We start from the raw sequence: 27,542 nt of genomic DNA on the forward strand, positions 1-27,542 counted from the left end.
CAAAATGATGGGTGCACGTTTATCAAATGAAAAACAGAATTCATGACAATTCACCATAAGTGAACTTCCTAGCTCCCTTTTAACTTGTATAGGGGTTTTAGCGACATGTTTAGCAAGGAGTGAATATACAGTTCACCCTCAATTATACATATCCTTATTTTAAGTCTTCCTGCATTTTACACTCAGCTCCAATAATTATTAATCATTAATACATACACTCTGAATACTCTTAAATTCACCAATACAAGGACTAAGGACATATCTGCCCCAAACTCTAATGGCATACCAAGACTATACAAAAATATTTAGGTGATATGCCTACCTGTATTTGTTGGAATAGGGTTAGTAAGGGGGTTATTTATTAAAGTCCAAATGCCAAAAACTCCAAAGATTTTAGGTTTTTTTACGATCAAATCCGACATTTTAGTCGAAAAAAAAAAGAATTTTTCAAGGTTTATTATATCCCGAGGATGGAAAAAGTCAGAATCCGAAAATCTGGCATCTCAGGGACCTCTCTGCCAATATGAGAGGTCCCTATCTTATCTGAAAATTTCTGTGGTCTGGGGTGAAATTGGCCTGAAATTCCAACTATTTCTGACTTTTTGGGGCAAAATCTGAAACATTCGGGCAAGTAAACCGGCCCATGACTGGCTTATGATTCCGTTGATATACTATATATATATATATATATATATATATATATATATATATATATATATATATATATATATATATATATATATATATATAATATGGAGAGATACCGGCACGCATGAAAAGTCCACACTGGTGCCTGAGTGCAGTCCAAAAATGCATGTAACACAAAATTATGAGAAGTGGTCGCACTCACAGGTCTGACATTTGTAGAAAATGTAGTTTATTCATCAGCACAAACTAACGTTTTGGCTGCAACCACAGTCTTTCTCAAAGAAAGATGAGACCACTTCTTTTCATTTTATATATTCTCATTATATATACACTCAAACCCACAAACAATACAAAAACATTTTCCTTAAAGCACTTCATGTGTGTGTGTGTGTCTGTCATTTTATTAAGTACACAGAAAATATGTATCATCGATGTGTTTTATTTATTGCCACTGCTAATTGCTACAAAAGCATTTCTGACAGATCCCTCTTGAAACAGAATTAACACTTACATATATGTCTGTAGATACAAAAACTGCACACACCCAAACAGACACACACACACACACTGCATATATGTGTATTTATATATATATATATATATATATATATATATATATTTTTTTTTTAAATCATTGTTTATGGTGAAGTTAGATCTACACTAATGCTTTACAATACGAGACATTACTTGTCAGTATGCACAGTACTAGAGAGAGAATTTGGGTATGAAGCAAGGCTCAGTGGCTCAGAAAATTTATTTTTCATAATATATAGGTGGGAGCTCAACAAAAATCTATTTAAAATGAAAACTTAAAATCAGGTGGTGTAAGAGTATCCACTGTATATATATACTGTATATATATGTACTATATGCACATCTATTTAGTGTACTAGAGAGAGGATTCTCATGGAAGGGGTGTGGTGCAAGGCTCAGTGATGGGGATATGTGTGTATTTAAAGGCACATGGACTTTCATATAAAACACTGAATACTGTAATGTGTGTATATATATAGCAGCACCACGATTTACCATTTTATATATAAATATGAGAAATAATTCAGTATATACCTATGTATAACATGTGATCCCTTCCCCTTCTGCTGAAATCTGAGCAAACCCTGACAGGCCCCAGGCTGAACTATCCCTGTTGTAAAGGAGCCACATACACTGAAGAAAAGGAAGATTTCTTGTGAAAAGCCGATTCCTTTACAGCCTGGTGAGCCAGCACAGGTTATTTACACATGGGGAAAGCTTGGTTGGGAGCTTGAGTGTAACAAACAGCAGTGGGGATAGTGTTGCATGTGTTGGTTGTTGGAGGAGCCATTGCTGTATCAGCTGCCAGACACTGTGATGTGTGCACGGCCCCTAGTTCATTCCAGTGACACACCCAGGGATTGTGTGAAAGCATCTCATATAGAGCCATGAATAGGCCAAACACCATGATAAGAGAAGGCTGAGAAGCCTCCAGGGATCACTAGTGGGCGGCCATATACACAATGTCTTATTAATACACACACACAAGCTGCTTCTTACCGACGTGAGTGATGACAGTGGAGAGCCTCTGCTTTAATTCCTCATGTGACATCTCTTCTTCTTTCAGCCAAAAAAGCATTTCCCAAGGAAAGCCGCCGGGTACCCGCCCAAATTGCCGGTGTGTGTGGGGTACAAAGCGCTGCCACTCCCAGCTCAGCAGCCTCACATCCACCTGTCACTATTGGCAACACACACTGGCAGCATCACACACGAGCAGCGCACTCCCAATGCTTCGCGCTCACTGGGGACGCTGCGATTATTCTGCTGCTGCTGCTGCTGGGGCTGCCGATGCTCTTTTATCAAACAGCGGACCTTCCTCGCTGTCTGTCCATCACCGCAGCCTGATACCTGCCTCCAAGGACCACACATCTGCTGTGGTGCAGAGCAAAAACCTGGACTGGGAAAGCCGAGGAACTGGAGTGTACTGTAAAACATTACCGTAGTCATGCCTAGCAATTGCCTTCTGTCTCCTATAGACACGTACCGCTGGGGCTGAACTACTGAGGAAGCAGACCCTGCGGCTGCGGGGGAGGCGATATAGGGGGCCGTGAGACCCTAATTAATCAGTCATTTCATGATATAAAACAGGGCAAACTCTGTATATGTTGGGGGCCCTACATTTAATTTGCTGTGGGGCCCAGTGACATCTAGTTGCACCACTGCTCCTGTGCTTCATGCATTTGAGTTAAAGGGGTGGTTCACCTTTAAGGTAACTTTTAGTATGTAATCAGGGCCGCCATTAGAAATCATGAGAACCCTACAATAAAATTTTCGGGGGCCCCACACTTGCGCCCAAACTCCACCCCAAATCCCATCTACTCCACATCACAGTTAAAAGACCACACAGACTAAAAAAAAGTAACCTCCCACACACAAGTTATAAAAAGCTATTGATGGTCAGGGCCCCCTTATAAATTAAAAAAAACATCAGCGAAAGGGCCCCCCATAAAAGTTTTTTATTCAAAAGCATTGGTGCCAGGGCCCCACTTACAAGTTAAAAAAAATTGGGGCCACAAAAATTATGTAAAAATAAAATTGGTGGTAGGGGCCTCTGTACAAGTTAAAATAAAATGGGGCCCCAACATTTTTTTTAAAAAAAACAAAAACATTGGTGGCAGGGGCCCTCTTACAAATTAAAAAAAATTGGTGCCCCAAATTTTTTTTTTTTAAAAAGAAAACATTGGTGCCAGGGCCCCCCTTACAATTTAAAAAAAATTGGGGCCCCAAAAAATATTTTGTTAAAAAAAACATTGGTGGCCATAGAATATTAAGATAATAAATTGGTGGCCAAGGGATTTAAAAAAAAAACCACACACACATATTGGTGTTCAATAGAATTAAACTCATGGCTTCAGGACTTCAACTTCGCCTCCTTTCGTGACTTTGGGTCTTTCTGCCACTTCAGGACTTCAATTTCGTCTGTTTTCATGACTTCGGGTCTTTCCGCCACTTCAAGACTTCAATTTCGGCTGTTTTCATGATTCCGGGTCTTTTCGCAGCTTCGGGAGTTCAGCTTCGGCTATTTTCGTGGCTTTGGGTCCTTCTGCTGCTCTTCTTTTCGGCACTTCCGCATTTGGCTGTTCGGGACTTGAAAAATGGCCGCACGGTTTTGGTGCTCTCAAGGGGGGCCTAGCTCTTTCAAAAGTGCAGCACTGTCAGGCCCCCTTCATGCCCGAACCCGGGACACTTGTCCCACCCTGATGACGGCCCTGTATGTAATAGTATGGCAAATTCTAAGCAACCTTTCAATTGGTTTTCATTAGGGATGCACCGAATCCAGGATTCGGTTCAGGATTCAGACTGGATTTGTCCTTTTTCAGCAGGAATCGGCCAAATCCTTCTGCCCGGCCGAACCGAATCCTAATTTGCTTATGCAAATTAGGGGCAGGAGGGAAATTGCGTGACTTTGTGACGTGTCACAAAACAAGGACGTAAAAAATGTTTCCCCCTTCACGCTTTTTATAACGTGCGTGTGTGTGGGGGGGTTACTTTTTTAGCGCTGATGTCTGTTTGGTCTTTTTACTGTCATGTGGAGTGGGCAGGATATGGGGTGGGGCTTGGCCGTGAGTGTGGGCCGGGGCCCCAAAAATTTGTTGTACGGGCCCCGTGATTTCTAATGGCAACCCAGATTAAGGGTTGTTCACCTTCCAGCACTTTTTCAGTTCTGTGGTTTTCAGTTCAGCAGAAATAAAGACATGTGTTCAATTACTTTCTATTTGTAGCCATGACTATGTAACTGTTCTAAATTGATACATGGTAAGATAAATTTCTTATCTTTGGCCCTGCTGACCAGAAACCCTGAATTTCACCTTTAAACAACTAGTTGGATTCAGATAGATCACCAGAAATAACGACTTTTTCCAATGACTTTCTATTTTCTATGTGTGACCATTTTTCTAATATTGAAGTGTCATTTCTCTCCTTCTGAAGCAGCTCTGGGAGGGGGGGGTCGCCGATCCTGTAAAGTGTTCTAAATGGATACATTTACTTGATACATTTCTTATCTTTGTCCCTGCTGAGCAGAATCTCTGGGTTCCTCCACACTGCATACACCTCCTCATTCAGTGGTGCATATTTTATACAAATTTATTGGAAGCATCACAAAAGGTTTCAGACATTGTTTAACTAGAAAAATAATTAACTGTTTTGAGTCATTTGTTGCAACTGCAAAAAAGTCAAATATCTGTAGGTATTCATCAGCTTCATCTGTCAAACATTTGCCCACTTCCTGAAGATAAGAGAAAGGAAGCCTCCTTACAGAAAAGTAAATGCACATCTGAATGCAGGAAGTAAAAGGAACAGTTACATTCCTTTGGAAACAAAAGGGATTTTACCCCATTTAGACTGTAAGACCCACGGGGTAGGGTCCTCAATTCTTTTGTCTCCTTGGCACTGAGCACTTCATTTGTATGTTAATTATATTTTATATTTATGTAAATTGTATTTCTAATAATGCACTAATTGTTACTTATTAATGCAGTGAACCCTCGTTTGATGCTACTAATTAATTGTTTTGCTGTACAGTTATTTGCCGTCAAGGTGCGCTATACAAATAAAAAGATACATACAAAATATACATACTGTATATCATTCATATCAGTCCCTGCCCCAATGGACCTTACAAACTTATCACACTCCAGTCAATTTTTTAGGAGCTAATTAACCTTTCTGTAACCTGTCTGTATTTAAAGTGTGTGCGGAAACACTAAGAAACCCATGAATGTATGCAAATTCCTAGCAGATAGTGCCCAGGCTGGAATTTAGCAATACAAGGTAGAACTGCTAACTATTGCGCACTATACTGTCCACTATACTGAAGTTAACACAAGTGAGGACTACTTTTTTCCGTTAAAATTTGCCACGTTCTATCATTTTTAACAAAAGTAGGCTGGACAGACACCTTTTTCTTAAATGTGATGTCTGTTGTGAGACTGAGAGAGCCCCAAAACTGCACTGATTACTCTGTGGTGTCTTTTTTTTATGTGACACGGTATTTGATATGCTTTTGCAGCCACTGAGTGACACTGCCTGGAATTACAGATCTTGTTATCCACAAAAATCATATTGAAATGCTCATAAGCAAAATTACAGCTTCACTGATCTCAGAAGCGATTTTTTTTTTATCACTGAACAACAGTTCTGGTGAATTACAGATGGGCAGGGATAAAGGAATTGTTTAGTGTAAAAATAAAAACTGGGTAAATTGGTTGTGCAAAATCAAAAAAATTTTAGCTAGCCAAAAATGTAATGTATAAAGGCTGGAGAGACTGGATGTCTAACATAATAGCCAGAACACTACTTCCTGTTTCTGCAGTCTCTAACGCTGAGTTAATCAGCGACTTTAAGGGGGCCACATGGGTCATCACGGTTTGCTTTTGAATCTGACCTGAATGCTAAGAATCAATTGCAAACTCACTGAACAGTTATGTCCCACGTGGCCCCCCTTAAAGTTACTGACTAACACAGAGTTAGAGCGCTGCAAAGCAGGAAGTTGTGTTCTGTTATGTTAGACATACAGTCACTCCAGTCTTTATACATTACATTTTTTCTAACTAACTATTTTAGAAACACTTTTTATTTTGCAGAGCCTATCTATTTACACAGTTTTTATTTTTGCACTGAACTGTTCCTTTAAACTCTACAGTATCATCTGCAGGTTAGGCCCACCAATTTTATAAAATGTGTAATTATAAAACTGTAAATATCTACCAGCACAATACCGCTATCAGTGCACGGCTCATAACACTGAATAGTGCATACCAAGAGAGAGAGATTATTTATAGTCACCTGTTGGGCTTTATTTCCATTTATATTTTCCATTCTATATATATATATATATATATATATATATATATATATAGTCCGCTCAAAAAAAACGCATCAACCAGGTCTTAGTATGAAAAGTCAAATATTCAAAATTTATTGTCAACGTTTCGGCTCCATAGATTGAGCCGTCTTCAGGTGTCCTGAAGACGGCTCAATCTATGGAGCCGAAACGTTGACAATAAATTTTGAATATTTGATTTTTCATACTAAGACCTGGTTGATGCGGTTTTTTTGAGCGGACTATGTGATTGTTGTAAACCAGCACACAGGCATTGGACTGTTTGCCGTGTGCACCAGCTACACAGTATATATATATATATATTCCACACAAACTTAGATTTTGGAAAAACTGTAAATATATATATATATATATATATATATATATATATATATATATATATATATAAAAATTTTTTACAGTTTTTCCAAAATCGAAGTTTAATGTTCCTTTCTCTGGGTTTCAGTCTGGCAGCTCAGTAATCCAGGTTCAAAATCTGAACTGTTACAATCTGCTATATTAACTGATAATATGTGGAATATTAGCAACTATTGTATCATTTATAAAAGCTGCCTTAAAGGGGTTGTTCACCTTCCAAATACTTTTTTTCAATTCAGTTGTTTTTAGATTGTTCCCCAGAAAAATACTTTTTTCAATTACTTTCCATTATTTGTTCTTGTCTCTGGTGTTTGAATCTGACAGCTCAGTAATTCAGGCGCACTCTAAACTGTTACAATTTTGCAACATTTAGTTGATACATTTCTCAGCAGTATCTCTGGAGTAGCAACTATTGTATCAATTATAACAGCTGCCTGTAATGAAAACAATATTGCCAGGAGTAAATCAAACACCATACCTGTTAAGGGAGAGTCGAATATTTTAATCAGAGTGCAGCAAAAAAAGCATTGCTTAAATCCAATGTTCAAATTCTTTAAATTAAATTGAATTAAATTAAATATACATGGATAGAAATACTCCCTAATTTGGATTCGGACTATTGTACAAATTTGATTAACATTCCCATAATTACATAGTAAAGTTATAGCCTGATAATAAACCTAAAGTGTAATATGTCAATTTTAAAGGGTATATTGTTTTAATTATATACACTATATAAGGCAGAGAGCTAGGACTAGACTCCACCTCTGATGAAGTGCCAAAGAGAGGCACGAAATGCGTCCGGTGACTAGACACGTCATGGTTTAGTTAAAGAGCTCCAGGAGGATGCCTGTTTGTGTTTTTAAAGATGCTTGGAAATAAAGATTTTTTTTATCTTAAAACTACCCGTGGTTATTACGGCTCCTGTCTATCAACTATTACTTTGGACGTTGTCATTGTGCCTGGAGCGGAGTCCGGCTGACGGAGGGCCACCACGAGGGTAGACGCGGACCAGTCACATGAAAGTAACTTGTATGCATATATTAAATCCAATGTTCCCATTGAACTCACAATACACATTTCTCTGTGCCACCAAGTTTAAAAAAAAAAAAAAATCTCAGTTGTAAAAAAAAATCTCAAACTCTAATTCCCAAATGTATTAGGCTTTGTTAAGGATTGCTTCAGTCAGAGCACAGTAAACACGGGTAGGAACACTTATCAAGGGTCGAATTTTGAATTCATGTGAGTTTTTTTAAAACTCCCATGAATTAGAAATTTGGCTATTTGAAATTTATTAATAAAATAATTTTTCCAACTTAGATGAATTGAAACGATCCAAAAACTCAAATCAAATTCAAATCTAATTTGATCAAACTCGATTCTCTGAAAAATCCTTGAATGTCAGGAAGGCTGCAAACATCTCCAAATTGATCCCTGGACGTCTCCCGTTGACTTAAACAGCAATTTGACAGGTTTTTGGTGCCGAATAGTAGAATTTGAATTCTTAAATGGCCAGAGAATTATAAAACTTGAAAATCTGGATGGGCAAATGTATACACTAAAACAAAGGCAACGACAAACCTGAAATCAGTGGTCAAAATCCTATTTCCTCTAGTTTGATTTTCCCAAGTAGGTTTTACAAGGAAAAGAACGTGGAACTGCAAATTAAATTTGCCCATCCTTGAATTTAAATCAGTTATCTTTGGAGGTAGGACAATCAATGACTCCACCCTAATATTTTTTTATACAAAATACCCAATTGGTTTTTACTTGTCGGATATGGTCCCCAGAGGCTCGAGGGGGGGGGGGCTCAAGTAGCGATTTCAATACAAAGTTGAGATCTCATACTGGAACCGGAGAATGAAATGGGGGTACAACATGCGCTACCCCCTGCAGAAAGGTACAGACAGAGGTATTATTATTATTATTAACATGTATTTATATAGGTAGTAGATTTGGGACAACTCCACCTCCTTCTTTTTCCATTTTCCAACTTATTTCTGAACCTGAGCAATTGTGTGTTTTTTAATAATTATCCTATTTATTGCGGTCTCTAATCAATTAATTTTTTAACTTTAATCGATTCTAAGCACTAATGAGCACTTTCAATATTATGAATTTTGGTTAATCTGGATGAATTCATTATTATCCATTAACTGTTAAGCACTTGCACTTTAACTTTAAGTGATTGGGAAGGGGGAGATTATTAACCCTTAAAAAAGAGATACACTGTTGTGAAATAGAATTGGTCACAATTAAGGGTATATGTACCAATCTTTTTCTGAAACTTTTTTATATAGAACCGAATGAAATGTATTACTAATATTTAATTAAATTATAATCAATGAATTTCAATTGATTTAATCTTAGCACAAGCACTTTGGTATCTATATAAAGTTATTAGCAAATTTGCACACATTAGTGACTATTTAAATTAGGTAGGTTTAAATCATTAGAGCCTGCTGAGCGAGTTTGAAGCTAGTGGGGTACTTTTTCTTCATTTTTCATGTATTTATATAGCGCCAACATATTGCGTAGCATTGTAAAGTAAATGTGATTATACAACTACATCACATGAATTACATATATAGAATATATGGAGTAACAAACATCACAATCAATACAGGTACAAAGAGGTGAGGAAGGCCCTATGCATAGGCATACAGTCTAAAGGGAAGGGAGTAATACACAAGGTGTGGGAGTGGGCAAGATCGAAGTAAGTGGGTGAGAAATGTGGTACTGTATGTGGTGTTGCGTTTGGTAGTTAAGCAGAGTGAGGGTAGGCTTCTCGAAAGAAGTGCGTTTTCAGAGATTTTTTGAAAGCAGAAAGTTTGGGAGAAAGTCGGACAGACCGTGGGAGAGCGTTCCAGAGGAGGGGTGCAGCCCTTCCAAAGTCTTGAATGCGAGCATGTGAGGAGGTAATGAGAGAAGAGTTGAGTAGCAGGTCAGTAGAGGAGCGTAGTAAGCGAGTGGGTGAGTATATAGAGATGAGTTCAGAGATGTAGGGTGGAGCAGAGTTGTGAAGTGCTTTGAAAGTCAGTGTCATTAATTTGAATTTGATTCTGAAAGGTAACGGAAGCCAGTGCAGGGATTGACAGAATGGTGAGGCAGAGGAGGAGCGGTTGCTAAGGTGTATGAGCCTCGCAGCAGTGTTCATTATGGACTGGAGAGGTGACAGTCTCTGGAGGGGGAGGCCAATTAAAAGAGAGTTGCAGTAGTCTAGACGCGATATGATAGAGTGAATAAGAATTTTGGCAGCGTCTTGGGTGATAAATGATCGTATTTTGGATATGTTCCTTAGGTGGAAGTGACATGATTTAATAAGTGACTGGATATGAGGAGTGAATGACAGGGCAGAATCTAGGATAACCCCAAGGCACCGGGCCTGGGGAGAGGGGGTGATAGTGGAATTGTTAACTATGATGGATACTTCGGGGATGCTACTGGTGTTAATTGGAGGAAAGAGAACCATTTCAGTTTTAGAGAGGTTTAATTTAAGGTAGCGTTGCGACATCCAGATCGAGTCGTGACCGAAAAAGGACCGATAGTGCCGACACCTGTACCTTCAATGAACGCAATTTGAGGCCCAACTGAAAGCCTCATTGTAGAAAGGACAATTCTAGCAGTATTGCACTCAAGGAAGGAAAGATTTGCCTCCTTGCACAAGATCAAATGGGTGTGCCAGACTCTGATAGGTCTTAGATGATTTGAGTTTGCGTTACTTCAAAATCATGGCAATGACTTATTTTCCAGAGATCTGCTTCAACAACCATCCCGTCGAAGCTTGGCCTTGGAGAGACCATGGGCCTGGTAGAGATAGATTGTTCCATGTTGCCTCCCAACCGTGTAGACTGGCATTCGTCGTTATAACAGTCCGGTCCGGGATCGCCTGAGGTTGGCCCGATAGGCTGCCGTGGTGCAGCCACCATTGAAGGGATTCCCTTGCCGGATGCAAGAGTGTTAATTTCTGTAAAAAGAGGACATCCCTTACAAACAGAGAACATTGGCCTGGAGAGGGCACAGATGTATTGCTTGAAAGGAACTGCTTCTATCGCTGATAGCATCAATCCCAGAACCCTCATTGCCAAGTGAATTATAGTTCGATGGTATCAAGTAACCGGTTAACCTGGTTCTAATCTTTGTCTGTTTGTCTTGGGACAAGCTCACCCGCTGTGTGAGGGTGTTGAATTAGAGACCCAGAAATGTCGTCTGGTAGGCTGGACTTGTCCCAATTGATCGTCCAGCCAGACCTTGGTTGGTGGGAGCTTGCCCTTCGATTGCAAGGAGTTGGCTCTGGCTGATGAGCCCTCTGTGGGGGGGGGGGGGCTTAGAAGTCTTTCCTTTGGAGCTTCCTGGTCTATTGGGCTTCACACTAGTTTTCTGACCAAGCTTGGCTAGGGCTTTTCCCAGGTTGTCTGCTATAGATGGTAAACTCTGCATTGAAGCTAGGGATTGGGAGAGCTGAATTGCCCAAATGGGGGCTGGAGCATCTGAAGATGTGCCAGCACCATCCTCCAGTGAAGTGCCCTCTTGATTGGTGTTTCTTGAACAAGCCATAATGGGAGAGGGGTTAGTACCTGGAATGGCTGTCCATCCATGCCCCCTGGAGCATGGCCTGCAGAGGCTCACTCTGACCCCCTGGGATTTTGGACTGGCATTTGTATGTGACTTGTGCTGCTACTGGTAATTGTGCTCTGACCCCCTCCCTGGGGGAATAATCCCCCTGATTTACCTTCTGCCATTGCTCTGTGGTAACAGCTGAAAGGGTGGGTATAGTTCACCTGTCCTGGTAAGGCTGAACAGTTGGCCAATAAACAATTAATCTGCCCCTGTGAGCCTCCCCTGGGTGTAACTGTGGGGAGCCCCAGTGACTGCTGTGCAAGACAGACCAGAGTGGAAAAACTCCAGCACCCTGCTCAAAGCTACATTCCACTCAGTGTGCAGCTGGAACACATGTGTACCATCTCCGGCGCAAGAGTAAGTGGTGCCTGTGATGCCCCCCCCCCCAAAAAAAAAGTCCAGGTACTTAAGTTTTTCTGCCAATCTTTAACTATAGAAACATGGGTAACCTAGACCTTTCAATAAACAAATTATAGTTTACCATTATGTCTAAAGTGTGTAGTTGGTTGCATATCTATTCCAGAAAAAGGAATCATACTAGGTTCTATATGGGGAATCATACTAGGTTCTATATGGGGTATAACGTCCATAATGATTGAAGACCATTGCAGTAAAATATCTAAAAGGGAAGGTAAACATTTTAAAGTTGCACCCCAGAATAAGCAGCCATAATTCTAGCAAAGCTAAACCATTTACTAGATCCCCATCCAAGGCAGTCCCACATGGAGTAGTCACTCGTGGTTAAATAGCCAAAAATAAATGGAAAGCCATTTATTTTTGACTATTTCACTGGCAAGTGGCTAGGCCAGAGCCTCGACCCAATTCCCCTATCTGGACTTTAATAACTCTTGGTTAAATAGCCTACCCACAGGCACACAATTTCCATTTCTTCCAAAAAACCCTTTTCCTTTACTTACATTTTAATAAACATGTAAAATAAAATACATGTGGCAACCAGCTCTAATGCTGAGAAGTGCAGGACATAGTTGGACATGTGAATTTACACATTAATGCAAGCCAAGACTTTCTTTGATGCCAGTGGGTAGCAGATTACCCATGGGCGACAAGTCTACCCCTGTACCATTGACCACAGGAAAGTCCCACCCCCAAATGAAATGCTAGTAGAGGTGTAAACATTTAACACAACCATATGCATTTGTTGTGCAGGACTGGTGCGGTTAGGAATGTAGCAAGAAACCATCTTTGCAAAAAACAATGTTAAAGGGTTTCAGTTATTACTACAAAATGGGGATTTCCGAATTCTGCTGGAGCGGCACTATTTGATGCATGTAAGAGGGTGTGGGGATTAGGCAGTAGAGAACTATATGAAAGCTACACTATGAAGAAAATAAATTTATAGAATGTTAACTGATCCAGTGCAAATAACCAGTTTATTAACTCGACATGTGCAATAACAACTTTACAATCAACACAAGACAGATTGTTGGGCTTCCAGGATCTCAACACTTTACTACATAAAAATATAGTATAGTTCTAAAGCTGAAATGTACAATAAAGTTCTATATGATAAAGTTGAACATAATTGGCTGACTTTATACAGCACTTATCTTAGTCCATAAGCAAGTTATTAAATGATAAGACCACCACTTCTATTGAACTAAGAAATGTCTAATTAAAAGAAAATGCAAAGACCCCATTGCTTTACAAGCCACGCCAACATTCTAAATTCTGGAGAGAATAAAAATAAACAGTCTTCCTTCCAGAGCATGCGGCTTCGCTTTATAAAAAAAAAAAAAAAGAAACCGTTTCAGTATCCAAAGAAAGCACAACGCATGTTGTGATTCGCCTATTCAGCAATCTCCTCCCATCAAATGTCAACCACATTCATTGGCATCGCCTGCACCGTAGAATTGTACAAAGTCTCAATATCACGGAGAATCTGCTTGTCCTCTTCTGTAACAAATTGCCATACCTTTCCTTCCAAAATCAACCTCCACGGCCAATTCTGCAGTCAAGAGAAACATTTTTAAGCATTGGCACTCTGCAAGATAACTGCTCTTATAATAGAAGTTCTATACTGAGGTTATTTAACAATTTGTATATAACCGAACCCTTTTAGAAGGAAGCACTGTTAAAGTTCAGAGGTAAATTCTGAACAGGATAAAATTTGATAGCTTGGGGGGCTCATTTTGTTTTCTTTAATTTGTGTAAGCCATTTAACCATTGCAAAGCCACTTCCCATATACAGATTGGAAGGCTGTTCCCTGCAGAAAGGTTCATGCAGTGTTTGTAGGAGATTATAAAGGGCACATGAATAAGGTTTGGGTGAGCATAGCTCTCTCCCTACTATTTGCCTTCTGACGTTCCAATGGGGGTCACTGACCACCATCTGCATCTCTGCAAGCTACACAGCTATTGCTACTTTTTATAACTCTTCTTATTGAGGCCCTCCCTTCAGATTCCAGTCATCAAATCAATGTATGGTAATTTGGAAACCCCCTTTAAACAAATCTCAACACTAAAATTTACTTAAAAACTAAACCAGTGAATGGAAATATTGTAGCCAGGGAGTTCCCTATAGCTCCCTTCCTTTTATCAGTTTAGTGAAGATTGCCACTATGCAGGCTTTAACTCACAAGAAGCAAAACAGGTTCAGTTTTCCCTGTATGCCCAGTTTAGATAAAAAAAAACCCCAAAAACAATGTTCAGCACAAGCCCCATTCATTTAACTTTTATAAATATGTACACACAAATTCCTGCACCATAAAATGCATATTGTGAGTTGGTCCCTAAGCTTCAGAACCAGAGCAAGGGCTGTGAAGTCAGCAGAAAGATTGGGTACTACTGGACAAATGCTAGACATGCCACCCCTTTCTATAAACATTGACATGGCTTGAATGTCTGAGACCAAGCGTCCCTGTCTGCTGGGATAGTGTCAGAACAGACAGGGATAGTAGGAAGCAGTTTATTTTTTGCAGGGGGAACGACAACACAACACTGCACAGATGTATTGTAACTTAACCTGCAGTTTCACAAAACAAAGTTTATATTCCAAAGTAACCACAATTAACTTTGGAAACCAAGGGTATTTAATGATTTGGCACCAGTTAATCATATGGTGTTCTAGGAAAGGGCACGTTAATAGTTAAGTTAGTACAAGCATTTGAGGCAGCATGGCATTTAAGACAATTGTCACTGACCTGTGAATATAGTTTTTACGATTGGTCGGTAGGTCATAACTTGCTGCCACGAGCCTGAGAATGGAGAAAATAGCTTCCATTTAAAATAAGTGTAGCCTTGGTAAATGCAATTATTAGAGATATAACCAATTTAAAGATAACACACCAACCAATTTTTCATGCTCACTTATGGAGAGGAAAGCAGATTTGTCAGCCACAATATAGTGGTGGAGTACAACATTGTAATCCACTGTGGAATGTGGGTCTTTATATACCAAAGGACTTTTTTCCCTGACTGGTAGGAGGAACCATCATGAAAGTTTTAAGTCTTTGGAAAAGGAGCTTCAGGTCAACCAGTTGACACAGAAAGAAGGTCATTGCTGCAGTGTCTTTTCAACCAAACAGAGCTTTACACACATTTATGGCTCACCTATTTCAGGAAGTCATAACTTAGTGCAGACTTTGAATTATATGTTCACACATCAACAAGTCTGTGGTGATTAATACACGACTAGATCCAGAACAAAAACAACATCTTTCTGGTCCAGGTCACCATGCTGTTAAGAGATTGTTACAAGTTAGTTACAGTCATAAAGGACTACATACTATAGATTGTTTGAGACCAAGCGTTCCTGTCTGCTATAGAAACAGACAGGAATAGAAGGAAACATTTACTTTCAGCAGGGGGAACGACAACACAGCACTGCCCAGCTATATTGTAACTTATCCTGCATTTCTTTGTACAGCAGTTATAACAAATGTAAAGCCTTACCAGAGCAGAGACAGTAAAGTCTCTTGCATGCACTCCGTAAGCCAGTCAGCTTTTCTTCTAGTATTAAGGAAAATGACAGCCTGTGTACGTGTTAATGTTTCATACAAGTCAGAGTGTGTCCAGCTTCATTCCTGTAATGAAAAGACAATTTGTCAATGCACACTTAAAGCAACTTGTGTCTTAAACAGAAATGTCACTCCATTTGACTGCATGAACATTCAGAAAGTTCCATACAGGTGGGATAAAAGCATGGGTTTACGCCTTACAACTTGTACATTAACACTACTACAAGTACTGTTGGATCATTAAGCTGTGGTGTATCAAATATTCTAATAGGAAGATAATCCTCCATCCTTGAATTGGATCACTCATGCATTTCTTTGTCACTTCCAGCACATCAGTTGGCAGTCAGAAAGCAACACAACCTACATTTAGAAAGTGGGACCACAACACTTGCACTAAATTAGAGATGACAAAACAGCATTTTAATAAATCTGTAGCACTCAATCTTTGGGACAAGTGATATTGAACATTAAGAAAGAGGTTCATCAGCATCCCAAAAAAATAGTGCTCATTTTCTACTTCCTGTAGTTACTCTGCTAGCATCACTGCAAGACCTAGAACAAATCCAAGAAATGCAGTTTTAGCAGAATGCTTTAACAGGAAGAATGCTAGTATAAAGCAAATCCTCTGCATCAGGCATATTACTTGTTAGTTTTAACCTACTTCTAAAGTCAAGGTTACCTGGCCAGAACAGTTTAAATCAAGTGAAACCAATTTCAGATGGCACGTCACAACTTAAATACATTTGTTAAAGAACAACTTTAATTTTAAGCTGTAATATTGGTGTGGAGGCAGTAATATCAGTGCACTGTGCCCAATTGAGCTTTGAGATGGAGCCAGCACTTCATTATGGAACTGCTTTGACAACTATGGTTTCTCCCCTTCCTATTGTATTACAACCTAGATCTTTAACTATTCTCATGCCTACCACTAAGTGGGGGCTAGGGCGTACCATTAGCAGATGTGTGAAGTAGCTGCTTTCTGGTTAGCTACCCATTGTTTTGTTGATAGGCCGCTGGGGAGGGAAGGGAGCGACATCACTCCCAACTTAGTGTAGCAGTAAAATGTGACTGAAGTTTATGACAGTACAAACCTTACCCAAGGGCACCTGGGAAATTGACACTGTCTAGCCCCATGCCAAGTTTCAAAAGGAAATATAAAATTAGATTTCTGCTTTTGGGGAAAATTTTCCAGAGAATTAACCCTTTAAATGAAGCCATGAATATAAATGGTGTAAAAGATTCACCAGTTGCAGAAGCAAGATTAAAACCAACCTGAATGCTTGCGCGCAACTTCTGGTACATTTCATAGATCAGATCCTTGGACCCACGTCTCAACATTTCATCTGCCTCATCTAAAACAAACATCTTGATCCACTTGGGAGCTGTAAGACAAGTCACAAACAAATATTTAAAAATAAAGAATTTAAGCATCAAGGTTTTTAAAAGAAAAATGCATCTGTGGGTGGGCAAATCTTATATTAAGAAACAAGATTCAGTGTACAGTTTTTGAATAGTGTTTCAGATATCAGTTGAATAAAACCACTACAATCCTTGTAACCTGTAGTATAGCGCTGGCTGAGTCGCTACATATTGATTTGAAAAACGTCTTTCACGCAAGCGTTTCGTGCCCTTAGCGTCAGCACTAGAGTGACTCTTGACCGATTAAGTGCCGACACGCGTTAGTTTGACCACTTAACCACTGCCTAAGCAGTCACAAATAAGTTTTTCAAAGAAATATGTAGTGACTGTTGGATTTGGCCAGCGCTATACTACGGGTTACAAGTTCGTTTTGAAGTTGCCGGGTTACTGTGGGAGCTGCAGCCAGCAGGAATACGCTACACTGCTACAGGGTGAGCTCTGCTTTTTTTCCCCCCACTAACCCTACTATGTTTAATAAAATAGCTAGCCAGCAACCCATTATTCTACCACTGTAGAAAGCCTACAACAAAACAGTTTATGCTCCTTTAAAGGAGTGGTTAAACTTCCAAAGGATACATTTTCCAGTTAAAAAAAAACCATCAAATAAAGTTAGAGCGATCAGTTTTACAAGTTGTCATCAGGGCTTTCAGTCCCGAAAGATGGTATACCATCACTTCGCTCAAGTTATATTAAAAAGGAACTTACAAAGATATCGCCGATTTAACACGTCGAACACTCGTCCTGGCGTCCCAACAACGTGAGGTGCCCCAGCATCTCATTTTGAACATTTGTGCCTCCAATGCAAGCATGACACGTTGCTCCCATTTAATCACCCAATGCCAAAATAACTTTCTGGATCTTAGGAAGGAGAGAAAAAAAAATATTTTAGCATGAACACATTCACAAGAACAAGATACCAAGGACAAAACGAAGATTATGAATGCATAAAACTGTTACTTTCCATTTTTACTCCTTCACTTCTCTATAAAGGTTGGAATCATACAAGTCAACCTTTGACTAGATTTATGGTAGGAATTCTAGGTATGCAAAATGAAGGTCTTAAGACATGGCAGGTCCAATTGCTGGTATTAGATAGGTTGTCAGCAACAGGCCAGTTTGCAACAGAAGGCCACATTTTTAGTTCCATCTGGTACTTTTCCAGCTGACTGCTGTCTAATCTGTGAATTTGTTTCAAACAATAAATCTTGCTTGAGAATATTAAACAGGCGACTACTGTGGCACTTCAAAAGTGAAAGTTTAAACTGCATATTTACAGTGAATGCTACATGCAGCAACATTCTGGTTTGGATACTATAGGCACTGCAGCTTTAATTGTATAAGTGCACATTATGCATATCGTAAACCCTTCAGTTAGCTTCAGTTTTCATGGGAATTTTCAAGCAGCAGGGTTGAAGAGGGTTGTTCCTGCATTATATGTAACTAAATGACCTCACTTAGCTAAGCAGGATGCAAGCAGGCATGTGCATGATACAGACTAATAGAAGAAAAGTTGGCTCCATATATATGTAAGAGAAGGCAACCAAAATACAATCTTTAAAAGGAAAAACAGACAAATTTCAGCCTATAAATTACACATTGTTACATTGGCAAGCCATTTCCCCAGCATTCGTTAAAGTCACACTGTAATGCAATCCTTCCCTCACCGCCTATTGAGAAGTGACTGATTTTGGGATGTGCTTTCCATAGTTGGTGGTACATCGATTCTGGGAGAGTCTGCCTCCAGGAGAATCTAGCACAATGGAACAAGGGAGGATCACACAGTCAGCCCAACCAGGAGCTAGCCCTTGCAGGACAGATGTCTATGCATTTATGTCTATGACCAGAGCTAAAAGAATAAGCTTAGGTTATTCAAGTATGGGAAAAAAACCACCAGTTAAAGGAACAGTAACACCAAAACAAGTGTTTAAGTAAAATATATATTATAATTGTGTTGCCCTGCACTGGGAAAAATGAAAAGCTTTTTTGCTTCAGAAACACTACTATAGTTCATGCTGGTATCTCAAGGGAAACCACGAATCATAAAGCGTGCCAAGTGTTTTAGATATGGAAACCTGGGGAGCACATACTATCCTATCAATACCTGTTGAGAGATCAATCTCCAGCTGCTGCAGGATGGAATTAGTAAATGTGGCCGTCTTGCCAGTACCTGACTGAGCTTGAGCAATCACATCATACCCTAAAAAGATTAGGATACACATTCAATGTTCCTATGGCACTCTCATTCATAGTATATACAAGTGATCAGCAAAACAAACAGTACTCTTCACATCAACTCAGTCCCGAAAGATGGTATGCCATCATCTCACTTGCATTGAATGAAGCCACTTATTCTAGCTGCTCATATGCAAATTTTCCTTACCTTTGATACATGGAATTGCCCTTTGTTGCATCGCTGATGGCTTTTCAAAACCATAAATGCCTCTCAGAAGTGATTCTTTAAGACTCATGTCATCAAAATTGTCAACCATTTTTCATTGCTCTGCAAGAGGACATTAAGGAGTTAATACAAACCAGAGTCCCATGATTTCACCATAAGCAACTCAACATATCAAACTTAGACCTCCAGCTACGAAGGTGGCTACACAAGCCACATGGCCTGCAGCAGGCAATTAGTCTAATAATCCTTCCTGTCTAAAGGAACAGCAACACCAAAAGTGTTTAAAGCAATAATTACTGTTCCCCTGCACTGGTAAAATAGTTCATATTAAAAAGCTGCTGCATAGCAATGGTGGCAATTGAAAAAAGGCTAATGGCACGGGTTAAACAGTGGCACAAGTTAAAAACATACCATTATGTTCTACAGAGCCTGCCATTGCTCATTTGAATGTCTGCTACACAGCAGCTTATTTATACAGAATAGGCAAAAGCCATGAATATCTTGTAAATTATATCCTTAAACGGTGAGTTCTGATGTCATCAGTTATAAACTGAGTTCTGATGTAATTTGTCATATGACTCACTAAAACTTTATTATAATAAATTAATTACACCCAGTTGCAAAATAGGAGTAAATTAGAAGTTACCCCAGAGTTACATAACGTGTATAAGAGCACTCTGCCTTTGGCCTTGTGTTTTTAAATGGTCATAAAAACTCCTCTGTAACATAATATCCCTATATTTTACAAGAGGGGGTACTCATTCTCTATATAAACTGACTAGGGAAGTCATCAGTTATAAATGGTGAGGAGTGATGTCATTTCTGTCACAATACTCACTGAAATTGGTGTATTATAATAAAGTAACCCCTGTTGCAAAATATGAGAGTTCCATGACCTGTATAAAAACACTGCCTTCGGCCTCGTGTTTTTGTTGATATGGTTATGAAAATCCTCAGTAACTTATTTACAAGAGGGGTACTTTATTCACTATATAAACAAAATTAGTGTCTCTGAAGCAAACAGTAACAAGTGCAGAGCAACACTACATATATTTTAATTACTTTAAGGCTTCATTATATGAAGATAAGAAACATTCTAAATAAAATCAATTAAACATTCTGCATTGTTTCTGAAATAAAGTTTATCTTCACTATTCCTCTCAGAATCTGTTTCAGCTCTTCATTTAGGAGTTGGGTATCAGATGAATGAACCTATATATCTTATAGGGGGGCTCCTTTCCCTAGAAGATTTATTAAGAGTCACTATAACAATCACCAGAAATCCTCTAGATGTGTAAAAAAGAATTTGTTAGATTGTTTGTACTGGATTCAATTTGAGTGAGCTCTAATACATCTGCTAGGAAAGGGAGCCCCTCCTATAAGATATATTGGATCATTCATCCACCCAAACTGCTGCATGAAGACGAGAAACCGATGCTGAGAGAGGAATAGTAAATATAAACTTGGAATTCAGAGTTATTAATAGATTGTATTAAAAATACGTATTAATTCAGTATGAATAAGTTTATATTAACAGACATGCCTTGAGAAACAACTACAGATTATTCTTCTATTTTACCCCAATATCGGCCTACTGCACACGTGTCCCCTGGAATGTGTATTTATAAACACGGCATATTGCCACAAAAAGCGAGAGAACCATTACAGAGGACTTAACACAGCCAGCCAGCCCTCCCTATCTTAAAGTCACCTCTGAAAGTACAGTGCTCGGAATCATACAGACAAGCTCTGCGCTATTTATCGACATGTGCTGTGGGCGCCATCTTGTTCCACCCAACCCGCGTCTGAGAAGCACATGTCTTCGGTGAAGCCAGAGCCTTCCGCTGTACGATTGCGTGTAAACACGCAGTAGAGCAGACTGGCGACACAACTCGTATCAGTCCGCTCAGTAAACCCCTAGTCACTGGCTAACTATCTTATTCTTCTGCGTGTCACAGAAAAAAAAACAAAGAACTCTAAAGAGTCAGAGTGTAAAATAGACAAGAATGCCAGCCTAGGAAACAAATAAGTGCCCCCTTTCTGTTTACCCAGTTACCCAAGGACCCCTACTCAAATAAGTAGCGCCAAAAATTACCTGGGATAATCAGCAGAACCGCCTAATATGAGCCACACCACACTTCAGAGCGCGACTGAAAAGAACTTCCTGGGCTTCTACTTGCAATTTATAGAACCGGGACTATATTCTTAATCGCGGACGAACATCTGAAAAAAAATCTGATTTTACAGATTAATACGAAACAGTGACCCTCTCTTCCACAATCACAGCCCAAAAAGAAGAAGCGCCTCTAATATATTTATGCTGGTGCGACAATATTTTCTTCTTTAATGTCATTTTGTGGTACGGGTACTATTTTTGTGGTACGGGTACTATTTATTGTCGATAATTACCCCTGTACTCCGCGGAAAGATATTGCAGCAAATTGTAAAGGGTGTCGATACGGGGTTTCCAGAGCAGCCCCTGCCCTGGGAGCATGCGGTTAGTGAATGACTGACGTGACGTCTTGTGTGATGCTGTGGGTTAGCTGAGAAGCCTGCCATTGGGTTAGCTGAGAAGCCTGCCATTGCAGCAGCTGCTAGAATAATGAAGTTGTGCTTTTAAAATGCAAAGTGTGTTTTATACAGCGACGTATTGTAATGTGTGGAAACTGCGCAGTGCATTGCATCCCCAGCCTAACAGCGGCATAATTAAGCCTAGTTTATGCGAATATATTACCTAAAGGAACAGTAACACTAAAAGTGTTTAAAGTAATGAAAATATCATGCAGTGTTGCCATGCACTGGTAAAACTGATCTGTTATACTTCTATATATCCTATAAACAAGCTGCTGAGTAGCAATGGCGAAAATTGAAGAAAGGCTATATGGCACAGGATTAATAGTGGATAACCGATAACACCATTGTGTTCTACAGAGCTTATCTGCTGTGTAACGTGGGCCTTTTCTCCTTTGAATAGCTGCCCCCGTTGCAACACAGCAGCTCATTTATATAAACAATAGTAGTGTTTCTGAAGCAAACATGGCAGTTTTACCAGTGCAGGGCAACACTGCATTATATTTTTATTACTTTAAAACACTTTCATTTTTTGATGTTACTAGCCTTTAAAACCTGAAATGTTTTTTTGTTCTACCGTAAGGGGGTTATTGCATGCAGATTCCATTTTCATATGGGCATTAAAAATTATTTATTTAGCTCTCGCAGACGTTATTAGATTTATAGATGCTACAAAGAACTGATTTGGACTATTAGGTTAGTAAGTCAGGTTACAAAGGTATTTGGTATGTGATTCTCAATGATGGTTTCTCCATCACCACTTTAAAGGGGAACTCTGGCCCACATAACACAGATACCCCTATATACCCATCACAGTTACCTCTTTCTTCAAAAAGTATAAATGCCATTTTCTATGCTGAAATCCAGCTGTTTAACAGTTCTTTTTTCTGCATCATTTGAAATCCTGGCACAGAAGGAGGGACTAAAACACTGATTTAACAAATTCGGACCGTGTGTGGAGAGTCCCGACATTTTTTGTCCGGCGGAGATAGGTCGTTTGGTCGATCAGATAGGTTAGAAAATTTCTGTCGCCTGCCGATAATATCTCTGCGTGTATTGCCGATTGTACGATTTTCAGTGGCAGACTGTCACCAGCTTTGTCAGACATAACTATCGTACGATTGCTGTCAGAGGTAGTACACTGGCTGATCTGTTCTTTTACTACTTTATTTGATTGGAATGGTAAGACTTTGATCTGAATGGTTAGTGGCGGGTCCGGAGATGGGAAAGTCCGATCATAAGTTGATTCATACGATCAGATCTTTGCGTCTATGGCCAGCTTTACAGACAGCATGCAGGAACTACATAACCCACAATGCATTGCACTGTGATGTTCCTTTGCTTATTGAAATCACGTGGAGAGAGGCTGCTGGGATTGTACCGATTCCCCCTTTTGGTTCCAAGTCGGAGTGACGGAGGCTGTCAGTGTGCGCTCACTCTTGCGCCTCACACAGACACCAGCCCGGCACCAGCCGCACACCGCTTGTAACTCTCCTGCAATGTAACGCTCCTGTGCTGATAGATGCGTCCCAGAGGGGATGAAGAGACAATCTGTGATGTCTGCGATGTCTGTGTGCCCTGCCACCCGCCTGGGGCACTCTCGCTAAGAATCGCCTGCTGCTGCAGGGCTGGGTTAGTAGGAGGCTGAGTCCCTGCAAGATCTCCCCAAAGGCGCGCTGCTCTGCACAAGGATGTTCCGGGAACACACCGGGCACTTCAGCTCTTCATCCAGCCATCTGCTTTCCAGCACCGTCTTTCCTGCTGTCAGTAGCCTATGGGAGCTAGCCAGGGAGGACAAATCCAGCACCGCACTATGGATGGTCGCCATATCGCCGTTTCAGAAGAGGACAGGAAGTGGAGTTTCAGTAAGTTATTTCTTAATAAAGGCTTTGCAATTTTGAAATTTTAATTTGTCTTGGTGTTTTTTTTCGTTGTTTTCTAACTAATTTTTTTTTAAAAAAAATTTGATGTTACTGGTCCTTTAAGGAACTGTTTAAACCATTAAAATCATGAAAAATCCCCATATTTTTTAATTGATGTATATTGTAAAGTAGCTTGAAATTATGTTTACTTTTCAAAAAGCTTAAGTTATGTTTGTGTGGAATTCGCCTTTAATAAAAGGAACTGTTTTTCTGCAGTACAATATTTGTCTTTATTTTTCAAAATGATGTTCACTAATCTGTAATTAGGTTTAATTAGAAAAAATTACCAACCTTCCTATATTTTTTATCTTTCTGCCCTATTAACTACATTGGCATCAGGCATCATTTTTACGAGCCATTCCGTTAAAATACCAGCCAAGTAGCCACCCTATCAGTAAATCATACAAACGGAAACTGATGTCCCTCATATGAATGTGGGTGTTTTTAATGCTATTATTACCACTGGGTGAACTGGAAACATACTAAAAATACAGAAAATTCCATAAAAACCTTAGAAAAATTATATAAAATCAGCAAAGTAAAAAGTACTCAGTGGTATAAGCTTTTGCTCTACTCAAACTGGCCAATAAAACATGAAAAAAACATTTTTGAATAATATTATAATAAAAAGGTTTATATGTATTTGTGTATTCTTGTTGCATAGTGTGTGTTGTAAGTGTTAAAGAAAGTGTTATTGTGTGTGTGCTTGTATTGTGTTAAAAATGCAGGAGGAAGCTGCAACAATTCTCCTCCCCCTTCTAGTTGAAGGTGGGTGAGTAGCAAATTTGCAGGTTTAAAGGGGACATATAGCATACATTTTCACAATGCATCAAACCATGTAAAATAATGTAAAATAGAAGAAATATTTCTAATTTTAATACCTTTTACCGTATATACTCGAGTATAAGCCGACCCGAGTATAAACCGAGGTACCTAATTTTACCTACAAAAACTGGGAAAACTTAATGACTCGAGTATAAGCCTAGGGTGAGAAATGCAGCAGTTACTGGTAAGTTTAAATAATCAAAAATTGAGACATGAGTGGGTTAAATGTTTTTGAATACAGTATTTACAGTATTATCCCACTGTTACTATGGCACCATCTCTCCCTACTATACCTCCATAGTTACCAACTTACCATACCTTCCCAAAGGGTATTATCCCTTGGTTAGATTTGCTGATGTAGAGAGCATAACTTTCAATTTTCAGATTGAAAATGTGGAAGTTAAGTTGCTGCATGTGGCACAATGCATGGCTCCACAACTGTGATCTATTTCATATTGCCCAGTCAAATAAAAAACAGGTATCTATTTATTATCTATTTGTATTGACATTCATTTGTATTGACATCTCTTAGGTACTGCCTGAGCTTTTCTTGCCTCATGTCAAAATCAGCACTGCAGATACTGCCATAATTGGAAAAGAGAAGCTGTTATATATTCATTTATATGTACGGTACCGTATTTTTTCCCTGCTCCCCAGGGCCTGGGCCTGTCAAATTGCCGTGGTTGAAGACAAGTGTGTGTGGCCGACATTGCGCCGCTCGTGAAGTCACACGCAGCGTGTGTTCAGCTTCCGCCCTTCAGGCATCTGATTTGACAGCCTGCGGCGTACAGAAGATTGGATGTGTCCGAGCTGCTGGGGCCTTGCGGTGCACAGAAAAGAGGATGTGCGCGAGCTGCTGGGGCCCTGCGGCGCACAGAAAAGAGGATGTGCGCGAGCTGCTGGGGCCCTGCGGTGCGCAGAAGAGACGATGTGCACGAGCTGCTGGGGCCCTGCGGTGCGCAGAAGAGACGATGTGTGCGAGCTGCTGGGGCCCTGCAGCACACAGAAGAGAGGATGTGCGTGAGCTGCCGAGGGCCCTGCGGTGCACAGAAGAAGTACAGTTCAGCGCAGCCATCCGCTCCAACCGCTAGGTACCCTATATATGCTTTGATCAGCAAAGGATAATTTTTGTGCAAGGCCCTGACTCGAGTATAAGCCGAGGTACAATTTTTCAGCATATTTTGGACGCTGAAAAACTCGGCTTATACTCGAGTATATACGGTAGGTCAAAAAACGGCTGTATTAGCTTGAAAACTGTGCTCAGCCCTACCCCTTTGCAACTTCCTGTCCAGGTAGGGTTGCCACCTGTCCGGTTTTGACCCGGACAGCCCGGTATTTTGAGGGGCTGCCCGGGTCTATACTTCCTGCCCGGTTTTCCAAATAAGGAAAACCGGGCGGGATTCCCTTGATTGACACGGCGATCGGCCAATCGCTGATCGTCGTGTCATAGCCCGCCCACTGACGTCAAGGGCCCACCCACTGATGTCATAGCCCCGCCCACTGACATTACGGTCCGCCCACTGACATCACAGACACACCCACTGACGTCACGGACCCCCCCACACCCACCTGGTCTCAGCCAGACATAAAGGTGGCAACCCTATGTCCAGGACTCTCCAGTTTCTGACTCTGGAGCCGACGGCTCCCTCTTTTGATTTCCAAAATGTTGGGAGGTATGGTGCACCTGACCAGTTATTGTTCCACAGCAGCTGCATTTTCCCTTGAAACTCCCTGCACCTGATCATTAATTGTTTCAGAACAGCTGTATTTATTCCATTGCAACTCCCTGCACCTGATCATAAATGGTTCTAGAACTGCTGGATATATCAATATAATGGAAAACAAACCTACAGCTGCTGATCTGGAATTTGATAACAGTAAATACTAATGTACACTGTTTGTATAACTTTTATAATTTAATAGAGGCAGAGAGTTGCATAGTGTATAACAATATATTATGGATTATAGATTATGTCCAGTTGGGGATGTACATTTGTGACTGATGTTTATTTGCTGTGAAACACAGGAGCATACTGTTGTAGTTTAAATAAAAAAAAATTACTATTACATTTTGTACAGATTGTATTAACCTTCACATCTATTGTTTAATGTTGAGCATTTAAGGTATAAGTTATAAGTGAATGATCAGGCAGCAGCAGCAGTATAAGCAGGCTATGAACTAGTGATGTGCGGGCCGTCCCGATACCCGCGGGACCCGCGGGTCGGGCGGGTTCGGGTCGACCTCGCTCTGCTCCTTGCGGATGACACCTTTAAATGCCGGCTTCTGGGTTCCGGTTTTATAGTCTCGCGTCTGCTTGCCCCGCCCCTTTGTGACGTCATGGGCGGGTCAGCGTAGGTCTATAAAAGGACCCCAGAAGCGCCTCATTTCAGCCTAGCTTCTGACCTGTAAAGATCTCTCTGCAGTTCTGATATAATGACATTTTTAGGAGGTAAATTGCTTTCAAAACGGTTTTCTTTCTGCATCATTACATGTTTTGAGGAAGGATGAGTAATATATTTGAATATGAAGGTTTTATAAAATCAGTGTTGGATTGGGCCAGCGGGAAACCAGGAAAATCCGTGGGCCCTGGCCCTCATGGGCCCCCACTGGCCCAGACCTGCTCCCCCCACACTGGGTGTGCTATTAAGAAATGAACGTATGCGCCGCTTTTACACATGCGCGAGCTGTGCATTCAGGAGCAGCGTGACATGTCTGCGCGTGCGCGAACAGTGATGTGGCAGGCCAGGGAGTTGGAGCTCGGGAGGGGGCCCCCGGAGACTCCAGTCTGACCCTGTATAAAATGTCTCCTTTAAGGCTAGAGCTTAACCTCAGCCTGCAGAGAAATGCACCCCTCTGCTGCCATCCGAATACATTATGTCAGCTTGGGTGCAAGCGAACACCGAAATGCAAGATTTTGCATTTCACG

General features: G+C 40.3%; 2 protein-coding genes, 1 long non-coding RNA gene and 5 other non-coding genes across 9 annotated transcripts in view; all 8 read right to left on the bottom strand.

Annotated features, from left to right (window-relative positions):
- LOC108717446 (guanine nucleotide exchange factor DBS-like) overlaps positions 1-3,069 on the bottom strand; it is a 186,741-nt gene extending 183,672 nt beyond the window's left edge. Inside the window, exon 1 of the mRNA XM_018264694.2 lies at positions 2,182-3,069. Within this exon, the coding sequence (XP_018120183.2) occupies positions 2,182-2,260 (79 nt within the window). The 5' untranslated portion in view covers positions 2,261-3,069. The remainder of the gene's footprint in view (positions 1-2,181) is intronic.
- Positions 3,070-12,875: 9,806 nt separating this feature from the next.
- On the bottom strand, positions 12,876-16,867 carry LOC108718070. Of its 2 annotated transcripts, XR_005961603.1 has the most exons (5): positions 16,753-16,867; positions 15,416-15,546; positions 14,810-15,200; positions 14,665-14,718; positions 12,876-13,469 (listed from the first exon to the last, which is right to left on the bottom strand). It is a non-coding gene; the product is annotated as an uncharacterized LOC108718070 (long non-coding RNA). The 2 variants fall into 2 exon arrangements; XR_005961602.1 differs by having other exon boundaries at positions 14,665-15,200.
- Positions 14,362-14,492, bottom strand: LOC121394369. Its single transcript, XR_005961693.1, has one exon. It is a non-coding gene; the product is annotated as a small nucleolar RNA SNORA63 (small nucleolar RNA).
- Positions 15,256-15,377, bottom strand: LOC121394368. The gene has a single exon (XR_005961692.1). It is a non-coding gene; the product is annotated as a small nucleolar RNA SNORA63 (small nucleolar RNA).
- On the bottom strand, positions 15,908-16,084 carry LOC121394389. Its single transcript, XR_005961709.1, has one exon. It is a non-coding gene; the product is annotated as a small nucleolar RNA SNORA81 (small nucleolar RNA).
- A 644-nt stretch (positions 16,868-17,511) lies between the features above and the next one.
- LOC121394392 lies at positions 17,512-17,580 on the bottom strand. The gene has a single exon (XR_005961712.1). It is a non-coding gene; the product is annotated as a small nucleolar RNA SNORD2 (small nucleolar RNA).
- A 986-nt stretch (positions 17,581-18,566) lies between these two features.
- Positions 18,567-21,677, bottom strand: MGC53707 (eukaryotic translation initiation factor 4A2). Its single transcript, XM_041564800.1, has 4 exons — positions 21,393-21,677; positions 19,280-19,399; positions 19,001-19,096; positions 18,567-18,649 (listed from the first exon to the last, which is right to left on the bottom strand). The coding sequence occupies exons 2-4, from the start codon at positions 19,386-19,388 to the stop codon at positions 18,567-18,569; spliced, it is 288 nt and encodes a 95-aa protein (XP_041420734.1). The 5' UTR covers positions 19,389-19,399; positions 21,393-21,677.
- On the bottom strand, positions 19,156-19,228 carry LOC121394391. Its single transcript, XR_005961711.1, has one exon. It is a non-coding gene; the product is annotated as a small nucleolar RNA SNORD2 (small nucleolar RNA).
- Positions 21,678-27,542: the final 5,865 nt, after the last annotated feature.

The sequence above is a fragment of the Xenopus laevis genome, chromosome 5S (assembly GCF_017654675.1).
Source record: "Xenopus laevis strain J_2021 chromosome 5S, Xenopus_laevis_v10.1, whole genome shotgun sequence".
Taxonomy (NCBI): domain Eukaryota; kingdom Metazoa; phylum Chordata; class Amphibia; order Anura; family Pipidae; genus Xenopus; species Xenopus laevis.